This window comes from Falco naumanni, chromosome 20 (assembly GCF_017639655.2).
Source record: "Falco naumanni isolate bFalNau1 chromosome 20, bFalNau1.pat, whole genome shotgun sequence".
In the NCBI taxonomy this organism is placed as follows: Eukaryota; Metazoa; Chordata; class Aves; order Falconiformes; family Falconidae; genus Falco; species Falco naumanni.
The window spans coordinates 1,672,066-1,686,954 of record NC_054073.1 but is presented as its reverse complement, the minus strand read 5'-3'; the positions used below and the strand labels follow the sequence as shown (position 1 = coordinate 1,686,954).

The window sequence follows — 14,889 nt, the reverse complement described above, 5'->3', positions numbered from 1 at the left end:
TTTGAACGCCAGGCGCTGGCTGCGCGCGCCCCTGCAGGCCGCGGCGGGCGGGGCCGCCCTGCGCATGCGCGGGGGGGGGGCCCCAAACTGCAGCTCCCGGCATGCCTCGGGGCCGCCGCCGCCATCGCTTCCGGTCAGCGGGCGCTTCCGGTCAGCGGGCGCTTCCGGTGGCTCCGCGTTCCGCCGGGGGTCGCAATGGGGCAGGGGTCCTGTGGGGTAGGGGAGGGCCCATGAAGGGGGGGAACTGGGGTCTGTGGGGCAGGGAGAGCCCATGGAGGGCTGGGGGAGGGAGGGGGTCTGTGGGGCGGGGAGGGCCCGTGGAGGGGGGGGGAACTGGGGGTCTGTGGGACGGGGGAGGGCTTATGGAGGGGGGGAGCTTGAGGGGGGGCTGTGGGACAGGGAAGGGCCCATGCGGGGGGGGCTGGGGGAGGTCTGTGGGGCATCTGTGGGGCAATGGATGGCCTGTGGAGGGCCTGTGGAGGGCCTGTGGAGGGGAGGAGCTGTGGAGGATCTCTGGAGAGGGGGAACTGCGGGGCCTGTGGGGCAGGGGAGGGCCCATGGAGCGGCGGAACTGGGGGGCCTGTGGGGCAGGAGAGGGCCCGTGGAGGGGGAGAACTGGGGGGTCTGTGGGGCAGAGAAGGGCCTGTGGAGGGGGAGAGCTGGCGGTGGGGGTGGGGTGTCTGTGGGGTAGGGGAGGGCTGTGGTGGGATTTGGGGGGCAGCGGGAGGGCCCTGTGTGGGTCGGAGCGGTGCCGGGGGTGTCTTAAGAATGGGCTTTGTGGGGCTGGGGGGGACGGGCAGGGTCTGCAGCTGAGGCTCGGGGGGTATCACTGGGCTGGGGCAGTGCCGGTGGCTGGGCCTTGGGTCTCCTGCCGGCAGCAGGCAGTGAGGCCGGGGGGGGGGGGTTCTTTGGTTTGTGGGGTGCCCTGCGGGGTGCGCAGGAGCAGCCTGGGGGGGAAACGCTGGCGTGAAGCCTGTGGCAGGGGAGTATTGAGGGGAAGGGGGGGTCCCGAGCATCGAGCGTGGGGGCTCTGACACCTGAGTGTATGTAGGAGCGTGTGTCGTGAGCGCGGGAACTGCTGGTGCTCTGCGAGGCAGCTCTGGAGGGGCTGGGCTGGGGGCGCCGGGGACACGTGGCCTGAGGCAGCGAGTTCTGGGGCGAGAAGGGCTGCTGGTGGGAGCCGGTGGTACCTGGGCGCTGGGAATAAGAGCTGGAGAGAATGCGGCGGGGAGAAGCAGCGGCTCAGTGCTGTCGGGGGCAGCACAGGCAGCGGTGGGAAGCTGCCGGCCTTCCCCGTGCTGCTTGGGTGCCGGGAGGGCTGGGGGCTTTGGGGGGGGCAGCCGCCTGTTGTGCTGTGCCTGCCAGCCTCAGCCCGTGCTGTGCTGTTACCCCTACGCTTTCCAGCGAGAGCATCAGTATCAGGGGGCAGCTGCCGCCTGCGGGGTGCCGGGGCCGTTTCTCCCCGCTCTGTGCTATCCCTGATCGCTGCCGCTGTGCACTACGCTGCCCTTCGTGTCTCGGGGCACGCAAAGGCCTGGGTTCTCTCATTTAGTTGTCCCATCCGCGTTCTCTTTGCCATAAAATCATTGATGATACTCCCATTTTCTTTTTGCTTTTAGATGAGGCTCCCAATTCCAGCTGCATTTACCCAGTTCTGCATGGCTGGTTGTGGGGAGGGGGCCAGGCTCCTGCCCCCCCCAGCGCTGATAAAGGGGAATGCTGTGGAGGACCGGACTGCAGCGCTCCCAGTAAGCCGTGTCCCACGCTCACCAGGAGCAAATCTTCACATGTGTGTCTGCAGGGTTTGAGCCTGTTTCTGGGCTCCATGGCATGCTGCTACCTTTGCTCTGCCTGTGCTGGAGCTTACCGCTGGTGCTGGAAGGTCTGACCCTGTGATTTGCCTTTTACCTCCTGATTTGCCTTTTCCTTCCTGTTGCATTGTCCCTGCTTTTGCCGTTTCCTGCCTTCTCCTCGTGGCTGCCCTAACTGTCCGCCCAGCTCGAGGAGTTCCTCATGTTTTATCTTGTGACGCTCCCCTCCTCGTGCACACAGATGCTCTTTCTTGGCTTTGTGAGCTTTCCTGACACCCAGTTTCCTGGTTGTTCTGCAGCTTCTCTCAGCTTTGCCTTCCCCTTCCTGCCGTTGCCTTGTAATACGCCTGCACTCGATGATCTTACGGATCTTTTCCAACCTAAATGACTCCGTGACTCTCCTCCCCGTCCCGGTGCCCTTTTTATGTTTCAGAAGTCAGTTCTTGCTGCTGTCAGTTGTCAGGATGGCGCTGCTGTCCCTCTGTGGCACAGTCCGCCGGTGAGAATACCCGATCCGAGACTTCCCTGCTGTCCCTTTCTTCGTTGTGCGTAGTGCTGCCTTCGACACGGAGCTTTGGACGGTTCTTTCCCGCCCGGAGGATTTTGGCATTTGGCTCTGCGATGTTCAGTGTCAGTGGCTCCACATCGCTCGCTGTCGTCTTGTGTTTTGAAATGTCTTCTCTCCCGACGCTCGTTCTTGCCCGTAAACGTCCTGTAGCTCTGCTGTCCTTGCTCCTTGTCGCCAAGATTCCAGCGCGCCGGGCACTGGGCAGGGTGTCGGGGGGGTCTGGGTGCCTGTAACTGCAGAGGGCTGGGATCTGCTGACAGGACTGGCTTTGCCACCGGGTTCCATCCTCCTCTTTGCCCATCTCCTTACTTCCCTTTGGTGAAATGCAACTGTTTTCCTGAAGTTTCAGATCTCAGAGTGAGTAACGTGTCCCGCAGCCCCTTGAAGCTGCGTACTTCAACTTCACCGCTGCTGCCATCATGTGCCAGGCCCAGGGGGGTGGGCAGGTGATGGTGAGTGAGCTGATTTGAATTTTTACACAATTTTTATGCCCACGTTGGACAACAGATACACCTGACTCTGCTCTTCGAGCTTGTTAGGAGCTGGTGATGCATGCCCCTGCACTCTTACAATGCGCGTGCTCTGTTGCACGAAGAAAAAGTCACAAATACGATCATCCTCCTCCTCCTCCCTGTTTTGTAGGTTGGCCTCACGAGTGCTCCTGGGCAGGGAAGAATCCTGGCTCAGCGCGAGTTTGTCAGGAGGTTCTCGCCTCGCTTTGTAAGTACCTTTCAATGACTAATTGAAATGACACCGCAGCAGTCACACCACCTGGCGCAGCGTCCGTTTGCAGCGTGTTGGGTTTGCACTACGGTCACCCAAAAAACTCCAGCGTGGATCATAGTTAACCCGTGTCCATTGTCCGGGAGAAAATATCACAGGAATAGCAGTTTCCATCCCTCTGTGAAGGAGCTGGCACTGTGGGATTCGGGCCAGGAGCTTTGCGGGTGGAGGATCTGATGGTTGTAACTCAGCTGTGTGTGATTTGTTCCAAATTCTTTCTTAACAATTTCTCCTTCCAGCTGGACCGGGCGGGTTTTGTTGTGGTGGCTCTGCCCTCCATTGGGATGCTGCTCTGATACTTGAGCAACAGAAAATCAGACAACCCCGAGAGGAAAAAAGAGGGAGGAAACCAGCACCCCGGAGCTCAGGAGGGAGCTACCATTAACCCACCAGAACCGCCGGTGTGCTTGGACCGGCAACAGTCTGCAGAGGCACCGCCGGGGCCACGCTGCGGCCGAGTCACTTCAATGGCAGCAGTGCGTTGCCTTCTCCCATCAAAAAAGAAGAAAAAACACCAAAAAGCCCCGACCAAACCCGCTGCCTGCTCGTTCAGGGCAGCGTCCCTCACTCTGCGGCCGAGAGGTGCCAGTGAAGCTGCGACACGAGCGTGTTAACGCCCGGCGGAGCTCATTTGTGGGGGTGCAGCTCTGCAGCGTTTCTGGCGTCTGCGTTGCCTCCCAGGCCCCACTCAGCCAAGGGAGCCCCTGCCTGCTGCAGTCTGCTCAAACCCTGGAAATCCTGGGGCGGGGGCTCCTCTTCCAGCTGCGGTCCGCCTTGCCGAAACCCCTGCGGGAAGGAGCTCTGCCCACTGCTGTTGGAGAGCCGTGTTCTTTGCGAGCTGGGGCACGGGGAGCCCCGCTGTGTTTCGCTGAGCAGTTCGCTGCTGTGTGGCTGGTTGGGGTTTGTGGCTTTGGGGTTTGTTTTTTTTTTTTTCCCCCTGGTTGCTCTGTTGAGGAACCCATGGCTTTGTAGTAAAACACACCGTGGAAGAAACCTGCTTTGCTTTCACCGGGAGGGCCTGGAGGCACCTGGCTGCCTCCAGAAGCGGCTGAAAGGGCGTACAGGCAGGAAAATAAATCAGTACGTTACTCCATCAGGAAAATAAATGGAAAAATGGGAGCAGAGGGAATGTGGGGAGCTGGCACCTCACGCCAGCTTTCCTGACGGCCCCCAGCGCCGCTATAAGGGGGTTTCTTCCACCGTTGTAAATAAACGGTAGCGTGGCTGCCCGTTGGGTGTGGATTTGTGCTTTTCCTCTGGAGGAGGGAGCAGCACAGCGATGGCTTGGCCGAGGGGACCCGCACGTGGTGAGAGGGGGGTGATTTGTTTGCCCTGCGATCTGGGCAGGGGCTCCGTGGTGGCTGGTGGCACCGCACAGCCCGGTCCGGGCCACGCGTTGGAGCCCGCTCCCCGGCACTGGTGGCAGCCGAGAATTTCGTGTTGGTGGATAGAAATCGCGGGGCCGTGCCGGAGCGAACACTGTGCCTTTGTTACCAGAACAATGTTTCCAAGCCGGGATTCCTCACCCCCTCGCCCCAACCTTCGCTGCCACCGGTTGCACCCTTTGTTTGGCCTGGCGAGCGTCGCAGCCGGCCGGGTTAGGGACACGGTGGCTGTTTGATGCTCAAGAAACTTTCAGGAAGGTGCGGGAGCTTTGTGCCAGCGGGGCTGGCTGGCGCAGCTCGCCGGGATGTGCCCGGCCACGGATTTTCCTCGCCAGGCTGAGAGGTAAGGCTGTTCTGCCTGCTCTGGGACGGGTTTTGGAGGGCAGGCTGGGAGGGTTTGGGGGGAAGCCGACACCGAGGAGCTGTCTGTTGTATTTCTGATCGAAGCGCTCTTCCTTGAGCCTGGAGTTGGGCTGGCGCTGGGAATGCCGGTCATGGACCGACGTGATGCTGGTGTGCCCGTGGTAGGGCTTCAGAGTGGGACGAGAGCCCGGAGGACGCCCGTGCCTGGCCCTCCTGCGCCCCGGCACCCTGGGGAAGGGGCCAGTTCCAGAAAACCCTTGGAAATACGGATAGTGTTTTGGTCCTCGCCTCAGGCGCTTGGAAACCAGGAGCCAGGAGGGCTGCCGAGCTCCCGTGCAGCCCCACAACCAGCGTGTGAGCTGGGAAAGGGCTGGTTCCCTGAGCCCCAGCCCCGGGATAATAATCCCGACTAAATTCCTGATGGTTTCCGAAAAAAACTTTGGAGCTTGTTCCGCCGCCCGGCCGCTGCGGTTTCCCTCCCCACGAGGCAGGGCAGGGCACCAGCCGTGCCAGCTCCGCTCCCGGCCGCCCCGGGCAGGTGTCACCTCCTGGCACCGCTCCGGAAAGTCGCGCAAAGGTCCCTGGTGCCACCTGTGTAAAACAAACACGGTCCGGGCGGGCTGAAGCCTTAGCCTGAGGAATATCGAGCGGAGAGACGGGGCCAAGGGACAGGCTGGCTCCGGGGTGGGGGACCAGGGCTGTGCCCGTGCGTGGCGAGAGGCCGTTTATTTATTTTCCTTCTGCTGATCGGGCGCTTCGTGTGCCAGCGGCGCTGGGACACCCGGAACAAAGGTTGCCGGAGCTTTCCAAAGCTTCCGAGCCGCTTCTGGCAGATGGGGATTAAATGCACCGGGGTGTTTATGGCTCGCGGGTGCCTCTGGCACGGGGATGGTTTGCTCCACCCGCGTTTGGTGGTGGCTTTTCCCAGGAAATGAAATCCCTCCTGGATCCAGCCCTGCTGGGTTTGTCCAAGGTGCGTAATCCTTCCGGCATCGCCCGATCCCGGCGGTTTGTTGTAGCCGAGGTCCGGTGTGAAGGGTTAACGCGGAGCCGGTGCGAGCAGCCTGTGCTGTGTGGGCAGCCTGAGTCACTGCTCACCCTGCCCTTGTCGCCCTCCTCGCAGCCTTGGGTGCCCTCCTCTTGGGTGCCCTCCTCTTGGGTGCCCTCCTCAGCACGGCACGCTGCTCCCCGAGCTGGCAGCGGCTTGTGCAGGCTTGGAAAAGTGCGGCTGCGCCAGTGCCAAAGCTAACTGGGATGGAGGAAACCACCACTTTGGGGAGACGGGGAAACTGAGGCACGGAGTAATGCGCCTGGCCTTATGGTGCTTTGGGGTTGCCCAGCTCCTGCTTGTCACTACAGCGGGCGGTGGATTATCCGTAAGTCCCACCGGCTGGCACGGGAAGGATGACTGGGAGTTGGGAAGGGGCACGAGGGGCACCCTAAGGCTGTTCTCGGACCCCGAAATCGGTGGAGAAGGAAATGGGAGGGTTGCTCAGTGCCGAGGGCACCCACAGCCCGGCGCAGAGCTGCGGCTGATGAGTCAGGGAGGAGGGAAAGGGGGAGCAAGGCTGGATTTGGGGTGCCCCATGAGGAGGGGAGCGTGTGTCCCTTGGTGGGGACGGTGCAGAGGATCTGTGTGGTGCAGGGCAAAGGGTTAACAGGGAAAAGGATCCGATTTGCCAAGTGGTTCCTGGTTTATTTTGTGTGTGAAAGAGGCAGGGACTGAGCGGGGGAGGAAGAGGAGGAGAGCACCCAGCAGGGCTGGCCCCATGGGGCCCACCGGCCGCATCACCCGCAGGTGGGTCCCTGGCAGCCCGGGGGGTGACCTGAGCCACCCAGGAGCCACCGTCCCCACTCCTGGGTGCTGCAGCACCCCCCTCGCCCACTGCCACCACCGCGTCCCCCCACCAGCCACTCGCCGGCACCTTCCCTGCCCTTTGCCCGGGACCGTGGGGACAGGGCACCTGCGTCCCCGCTCCCACGCCTGGCGCTGGTGGGGTGTGACCCAAAGGTCACTGTCGTGACCCTCCAGCCGGTCACCCATCCCTCCGGACCTCGGTTTCCCAGGGTGGTGGCCAGCACGAGCATCCTCCACCCACCTGGAGAGCCGGTGGCCGAGGGTTCATCCTTGCCGGTGCTGGGGATCCCAGTTGTGCCCGGAGATAAATGGGGGGCGACGTGCTGGCACCCCGTGTCCCACCCGGTGCCGGGATGGGCAGCCACCTCGGTGGCGTGGGGTCACAGTGGCTCGAAGGAGGAAGACCTGGCTTCTTGCTTCCTCCCCTGGGACTGGGTGCACAGGCTGGGTGCCCTCAGGGTGTCTGGGGACCCGTGCTGGCCCGGAGCATGGGGGGGACCCGCTGTGGTCCTGACCCCTCTCCGCACACTCCAGTGATGAGCGTTGGCCGTTCTCAGCGCGGGGCAGGGGGCTCCTCCAGGTCCCCATCCTGCAGCTGGCGGGTGGCACCGGGCCCAGCCTCCTCGCTGCTCTCCGCCTGGTGCTCCCCAACATTTTGGGGGGGCTTGGAACACAAGCACGGACTGGGAGGCCGGCTCGGTGCCCGGCTTCGCCCGCTGCGGGGAGCTGGGGGCTCCTGGCCGGTGGAGCCTGGCTCTTGCCGGAGCATCTCGGCACGGAGCTTACCGTGCCGGTGGGAAGCTGCTGCCGGTGTCCCGGTGCCAGCAGGTGATAAATGGGGCTGGTGTGACTCGCTGGGGTGCACCCCGAGGTCAGGGTTTGATTTGGGGGATGCTGCGATGCCGCTGCCGGATCCCATCCCTTGTCCTGCCAGCTCCCTGCGCGCAGGGGGTTGGGGTTACACCCCAAGATCTCCAACTGGTTTCTGGTGCTACACCAGGAAGTTCCTGGGCATCCAAATGGCTTTTGTGGCACCAGCACCTGTAGGAGCTTGGGAGCCCTTAAATCGCCAGGCAGCCGTGTGTGCTTTTGGGGAGAGCCGAGCTTATCGCCGGCGGGAGCGCGATGGATGCTATCTTCACTATTTATTTATTCTTTTGTATTTGTGGCAAAGCTGCTCACTCGTCTGGTCCGCTCCTGGGCAGATCGACGGGCAGATGATAGGCAGATGCAGAGGAAAGTGGGTTTTTTTATCAGCTGACTGAGCCGGGAATGTAAAAAACAGGAAAGTGGCTGAGCTCATCCCATTTCCCTCCCTGTCCCAAGTGGGGCTGCCCATGGGGCTCGGGCGCAGCGGGGTGAGTCGGGACTGGGCAGTGCTGGGGGAGGATGTGCCAGCACTGGGAACGCCTCGGGCACCAGCATGGCCACCGGTGTCGGGATCTGGGGGCTGTGGGCAGCATGGACCAGAGCGATGGGCTGGACCAGAGGGACCGGGGCGCTCTGCTGGGGTTTGTGGTCGTGGCTCCATCTCACCAACAGCAGCAGGAGAAGGGGTTTTGCTTTGGGGTGGGGCAACGTGGTCCAGGGAGGGAGCGGGCGTGATGGGGAGATGGCGTTTGGAGGGGCTACAAGCTGCACCCCGCAGTGGCCTTTCTTTAAAGGCTGTTGTAGCCACCTGGCGTGGGCAGCCCCAGTGTATCAGGATGCTGGGGGGTGTGGGGATGCCTGGGGGGCTTCCCCAGCCAGGTGTGGCCTTTCACAGGGGGTCACAACCAGGCTGAAAGCTCCCTGGGTCCCATCCTGCTGCTGGGCTGGGACCACACGTGCAGGGGCCAGATGCCACCAGACTAAATCCAGGTCCCCAAGGGACTTGCAGGGCAACCTGAGCATCCTCTCCCGAGGGACGGCTGCTCGGGGCGGGCATGTATCGCCTGGGGAGGTGGAAATTCGGGGTTCTTGTGTTGGGGTGGGTGGGCTGCATCCTGACAGGGTCCCCCATGGTGGTGGGACCCCATCGCTGCTCAGCTCCCCCCAGACGAGCGGGCGAGGAGCCGCTCTCATCCCAGCCAAATTCCTGGGCGCTTAATGAGTAACCGGGGGCCGCTCGGCCTCGAGTGGGTGTTTCTGTGTGTTCCTGCCAGCCGCGGCCCCCGGCCCTGTTTGTGCAGGGCTGGGGGCCCGGGAGCGCTCTGCACCGTGGCGCCGGCACTGCGGGCTCGGGGGGGCCCGTGCCATGCGTGGGGCTCGGCAAGGTCAGCGCAGGGGGGACGAGTCGGGGGGGCCAGCTCCTCTTTATGACCCTCGTAATCTTTACGGGCTGGTTAAAGCTCCGAGAGCGGCTGTAAAAGCCATCTGGGGGGAGCTGGGGCTGGGGGGGGGGGCGGGTCTGCAGAGCTCAGCTGAGACCCCCCCAACTCGTTCCATGCCCCGCGCCAAGGCCTGGCCGGCCGCCCCCGACACCTCCGCTCCTCCTTCCCGCAGCGTGCGGCACTGAGCGCGCCATGGACGGTCCCGACATCTTCCTGGGCCCCTGCGAAGGTGCCCTCTGCGGGGTCCCGGGCCAGAGACGTCGCTGCATGTCGGCCCTGGAGCCCAGCGCCGCTGCCAGCCCCCGCGCCGAGGGCGGCTGGGAGGAGGAGGAGGAGAAGGATGAGGAGGAAGATCACTTTCGGGGGGTGCCGTTGCGGCGATCCTGCGCCCTCCGCACCTCCATCCGCTCCCGGGACCCCTTCCGCCGGCACAGCTGGGAGCCGGGCAAGGAGCTGCGTGGGGTCCCCGGCTACGGCCAGCTCAGGTAGCGGTGACCTGCCCTGTGTCCCCACCCCGGCCCCGCAGCCAGCCCCCGCTCCGTGCCCTCGCACCGCTGCTCCCGAGCCCCCTGCATCCAGGGGTCGGGGTCTTCCATGCAGCATCTCCCCACCCAAGGGGCGAGCATCCCCTCATCCCCGCACCCCAGGGGCGAGCATCCCCTCATCCCCGCACCCCAGGGGTGAGCATCCCCTCATCCCCGCACCCCAGGGGTGAGCATCCCCTCATCCCCGCACCCCAGGGGCGAGCATCCCCTCATCCCCCCACCTGAGGGCGAGCATCCCCCCATCCCAGGGGCGAGCATCCCCTCATCCCCGCACCCCAGGGGCGAGCATCCCCTCATCCCCCCACCTGAGGGCGAGCATCCCCCCATCCCAGGGGCGAGCATCCCCTCATCCCCGCACCCCAGGGGTGAGCATCCCCCCGCCCCACGAGCGAGCACCCCTGGCCCTGACCATGTGGGGCTGCCCTGAGCGCTGGGTGCTAGAGCAAGGCTGACCCCATGGGGATGGGGGTCCCAGTTTGGTGGCAGTGACACCCCCCACACCCCCCCCAAGCTCAGGGTCCCCTCTCCCCGCTGCAGTGTGAGCCTCAAGGGGCTGAGCCCTGAGGACATGGACTCCAGCACGGAGCAGCTGGATGGGCTGGGGCGGCACCAGCGGGACCCCCGGCGAGTCCCCCTCATCCACAGCCACGACGACCTGGAGTCCCTGCTCTCCCAGGATGAGGAGGATGAGGCCGATGTGCAGCGGGCGCAGGTAGGACCCCCCCCCCCCCCCTTCCTGGCACCCAGCACCTGCCGCAGGGAAGGGATTCAGGGCCTCAGCCTGGGTGAGGGTGGGGGACCCCGGGAGAGGGGATCGTGGGGGGTCCCCAGGAAAGCCCCATCCTGGGTGGCTTTGCCTTCATCCTCGGGGCTTTGCCATCATCCTGGAGCCGGGATGCTCCTGTCCGAGCTGTGTTATCCCCTGGGAGCAGCTCCATTGTGGGGGTCAGTGGCAGGGAGGGGCGGCCCAGGGGCCTGGGGACCATCCAGCACCGGCACCACCCTGGGGACAGGCAACTGCCCTGTGCCCCCCGCCGGGCCCTGCCAAAGGGTGGGTAGGGGGTGGCAGGGATGGGAGCCGGTGACCCCGATGCCAACGCCATCGCCACTGGCAGGAAGATGCGCGGAGGCTGCCGGCGTACCGGGCCAGGCAGAGCGCCGGCGGCTGTGCCCTCTCCAAATCAGCATCGCTCAGCATCATCGACAGCTTCCCCGGCGCAGACGGTGAGTGGCAGCACCCACGACCCCCCGGGCAGCACCCACCTCGCACCCCCCGGCGCTGCATCCCCAGCCCTGCTCAAACCTCCCCAATAACGACCCAAAATCGATGGTGCTGCCGTCCGGAGTTCGTTATTTCTCATCCCCCCAGCGCAGCAGCCCTGGACCGCGGTGGATGATTCGCCACCCAAAGGAGCTGCTTCTCTCGCTGCGCTTCGGCCCCACTTCTAATTCATTTTTCTTTTGCCGTTGCAGAAATTTCCCCCTTTGCCTCCCAGCAGAGCCTGGTCAATGGGTGAGTGGGGGCCGGGGGGGCACGTTGTACCCCTGCGCCGGGGTGAATGAGGGACCAGGGAGCCCCCAGGGGAGGGTTAGAGAGGAAAAAATTGGCCCAAAAATGGGGAATTTTTGGCTCGTGGCTGCAGGGAGGGCACAGGGCGGCCGAGCCCTGGCGCACGTCACTCATTCCCGGCATCGGGGTCAGCAGGAGCGGAGGAGGTGGTGTCCCCCCCTGTCCCTGGGGTGCCTGGCCCCCCTCCCGGCATCACATTGTGCCGGTGGCACGGGGCCCCCGCGCCTGTCACAGCCCATTCCCGTCTTCATTAGGGCGCTTGTTCCCGGGGGATCGGCACGCTGGGGGCTGGCCGGGAGCCCCAAGCGAGGACAGGGACAGGGACAAGCTGGCCCTGAACCACCTGGCCAAACAGGATGGTGCTGAGTGGCCCCTGCACCCTGCAGCTGCCCCCAGCCGTGTCCCCAGGGATGGGCTGGGAGCAGGGCTTGTCCCCCACCCATGGTGGCTTGTCCCCCGCTGGGGCTGGCTTGTCCCCCACCCATGGTGGCTTGTCCCCGCTGAGGGTGGCTTGTCCCCTACCCGTGGTGGCTTGTCCCCTGCCGAGGGTGTCCCCAAGGAGCCAGGGCCAGCCCTGAGAGAGACCCCCCAGCAAAGTGGGGGTCTGTGCTTGTGGCACCCCGCAACCTTGGGGCTGCACCCCCTACGGAGCGGGACCACCGCCCTGCTCCCCAAATTACAGGACGGGTGACACGGTAGGGGGGTCACCGAGGAGGGGCTGTAGCCACCAGCCTGGGGGGGCCACCCGGGCACCCCGCGGGGCTCGGGGTAGACAGAAGGGCTCTGTGCCCCGGAGAAGCCGGGGCACTGGGCTCGCTCCTCCCTGTTTGCCGGCCCCGCGGCGGCTGGGGACAGAGGGGGATTGTCCAGGCTGGATCCTCCATCTCCTGCAGCTTCGGCGCCGGGAGCTGCGGGCAGCTGGCGGGGGAGGCGGGGAGCCAGCGCTGGGAAGAGACCCCCCTGGGCCGGACCCTCAGCTTCATCAAGAGGATGACGGGGAAGACGAAGGTAGGGGGCTGGGGGGGTGCAGCAGAGGGGGTGGCGGGGCGATTCGCCCCCCGAAAACGCCGTGGGGGGGGCCGGGGGGGTCTGTTTGACGCTCTGCCCTTTGGGAGGCCGTGCCTCAGTTTCCCCTCTCCTGCTCGGCACCGTTTTCATACGTCGGGATCTAAAGGGGGGGGACGGACGTGGGGGGGGTGACACCCCAAATGCCCTCGGAGGCGGGGGGGGTGGAGACAGGGGATGGAGGCGCTTGCCCCGTGGGTACCGGGTCCTGCCGAGGCCCCAGTGCTGTGGTTTCGGTGGCACCGCCGTGGCCCCCCCCGTCCCCCTCCCCACCATCCCGCTCCACCCAGAGCCGGCAGCGCTCGGGACGGCGGCAGGCCCTGGCACCCAGCGGCGGGCTGGGGGCCACACGGGGACCCCTGCCCACCATGGACGGGGGACGGTTGCCCCCCATCCCCGCCCCCCCGCAGCTGGCTGGGCTGTGGCCGAGGAAATGAGGTTTTTCCTGGCGGCGGGCACGCTTGTTTGTGCGCTGAGCTCCCCGCCTGCGCGGCCCCCCCGGCCCCCCCGGCCCGGCCCGGCGGTTTCCTGCAGCTCTTCCTCCATTCGGGATATTTTCCTCCTGCTCCTTCCCAGCTCGGAGGGCAGCAGGACCCTGCCCAGACCCCCCTGTGCCTCAGTTTCCCCATTTCTCCTCGTAGGAGAAACCTGCTGGTTGGGTGCTGGAGTGTTTTGGTTGACTCTGGGGCATGGGGGGGGGGGGGGGGGGGGGGCACCACCATCCCCCTGCCACGGGGCCAGAAGCTTAAGGGGGGGAAACTGAGGCAGAGCAGCGCACGCAGTGTCCTGGGGACACAGGGGCCACCTTTGCGTCCCCATGGCGTTGCCGCCCACCCCCCTGCCACCCACTTCTGGGGGGTGAAGCCCCCCTCCCCCCCCCCTCAGGGCGCCCCCCCGGGGTTGCAATTTGCCGCCATGCGAAGCCATTAATCCCCCCACTCCCCACCTCGGCCCCCGCCTGCGCTGGCCGGATTAGCCGCCAGCTGTTCCTGGCATCCTGGGGGGCCACGCACCCCCTCCATGGTTGGGGTGCCAAAACCCACCCCAGCACGGCCGGACCCCCGGGTGGGATGGCCCCGTCCTCGTCCCACCCTGCCGGGCGCCAACCCGGGGCTGCAAATGGTTTTAAATCCAGGATTTAATATTATTTTTACGTATTGAGCGGGAGGAAAGGGCGGCTGGGGCCGCGGTCACGCCAAGTCTGGGCTTTGCCAAGTTTGTCCTATAAAATTCCAGCGGAGGGAGAAGGGTCCTCGGGGGCTGGGGGCACTGGTGGGGGGCTGGGTGGATGGGAAAGGGGGTCGATCCCGGCCGAGGCAGCGGGACACGGAGCCGCACACGTGGCGATTGCATCAGGCAGAGCGGGGACTGGGGTGGGGAGTGGGGCGCCCACCCTGGCATCGCCGCTCAGGGCAGGAGGGAGGGGGGGGGCACGGTGAAGCCACCCAGCAGGGTCCCCACGGTGCTGGTGGCACAGGGGTGGGTGGCACCCGATATCCCGCCAGGTGTCCCCTCGGCTGTGCCGCCAGCCACATGGCGGTGGGGGCGGGGGGTCCCAAAGAGAAGCTGCGGTGGGGATGGGGATGGGTCCCCAGGGTGCTGGGGTGCCAGGGCTTGATGGGGGTCCCCAATAGAGGGGACCCCAGTAGAGAAGAACCCAATAGAGGGGACCCCAGCAGAGGGGACCCTAATAGAGAAGAACCCAATAGAGGGGACCCCAATAGAGGGGACCCCAGTAGAGAAGAACCCAATAGAGGGGACCCCAGCAGAGGGGACCCTAATAGAGAAGAACCCAATAGAGGGGACCCCAATAGAGGGGTCCCCAGTAGAGAAGAACCCAATAGAGGGGTCCCCAGCAGGGGGGACCCCAGTAGAGAAGAACCCAGCAGAGGGGACCCCAATAGAGAAGAACACAGCAGAGGGGACCCCAGTAGAGAAGAACCCAATAGAGGGGTCCCCAGCAGGGGGGACCCCAGTAGAGAAGAACCCAGCAGAGGGGACCCCAATAGAGAAGAACACAGCAGAGGGGACTCCAGTAGAGAAGAACCCAGCAGAGGGGACCCCAGCAGAGGGGACCCCAGTAGAGAAGAACCCAATAGAGGGGACCCCAATGGAGGGGACCCCGGCAGGTCCGTGGACAGCGGGGAGCAGCCGGTGCCATTCTGGGGGTCCAGGCTGGAGCCACGCGGGGCTGGGGAGCGCTGGGCGCTGGGGGGAAGCGGCCGGGGCGGCAGCGGAGGGGAGGGACCGCGCTATTTCAGGAAGAAATAATAATCCCGGCCGCCGGGGCCTGGCTCGCGCTGCCTCGGGGACTCAGCACCCTCCCCACCCCGGGGACCCCCGCCATGTACCGCCGGCCTGCGCCCAGGGTGAGTCACGGCAGCGGCTCAGCCCCGGGGGTCCCACCGGGGTCCCACCGGGGTCCCACCAGGGTCCCGTGGGTTCCCGCCAGGGTCCTGGGGCGTCGCTGCCGCCAGCCTCGCCCCACCGCCGCTGGGGTGGGCTCGTGGCCCCGCGTGGTGCCGGGGGGCTGCGGGGCATGGCGGGGGGACCCCCAGCCGCAGGGACCCGTGATGCTGCGGGGCGGCTGCATCCCGCCGCGATGCCCGGCACAAGGTTTGGGGGGGGT

At 65.5% G+C, this 14,889-nt stretch overlaps 1 protein-coding gene and 1 long non-coding RNA gene across 7 annotated transcripts; both read left to right on the top strand.

The window, feature by feature from the left end:
* The first annotated feature begins 123 nt into the window (after window positions 1-123).
* Window positions 124-4,391, top strand: LOC121080004. Of its 6 annotated transcripts, none has more exons than XR_005825224.1 (6): window positions 124-150; window positions 1,620-1,748; window positions 2,245-2,514; window positions 2,723-2,831; window positions 3,022-3,099; window positions 3,402-4,391. It is a non-coding gene; the product is annotated as an uncharacterized LOC121080004 (long non-coding RNA). The 6 variants fall into 6 exon arrangements; XR_005825225.1 differs by having other exon boundaries at window positions 149-216; XR_005825226.1 differs by lacking the exon at window positions 124-150 and adding an exon at window positions 1,255-1,272.
* A 3,751-nt stretch (window positions 4,392-8,142) lies between these two features.
* LOC121099654 (A-kinase anchor protein 13-like) lies at window positions 8,143-12,185 on the top strand. The gene is made up of 5 exons (XM_040618878.1): window positions 8,143-8,279; window positions 9,253-9,565; window positions 10,163-10,337; window positions 10,741-10,849; window positions 11,099-12,185. Exons 1-5 carry the CDS (start codon window positions 8,192-8,194, stop codon window positions 11,140-11,142), a joined length of 729 nt encoding a protein of 242 aa, XP_040474812.1. The 5' UTR covers window positions 8,143-8,191; the 3' UTR covers window positions 11,143-12,185.
* The last annotated feature ends 2,704 nt before the right edge of the window (window positions 12,186-14,889 follow it).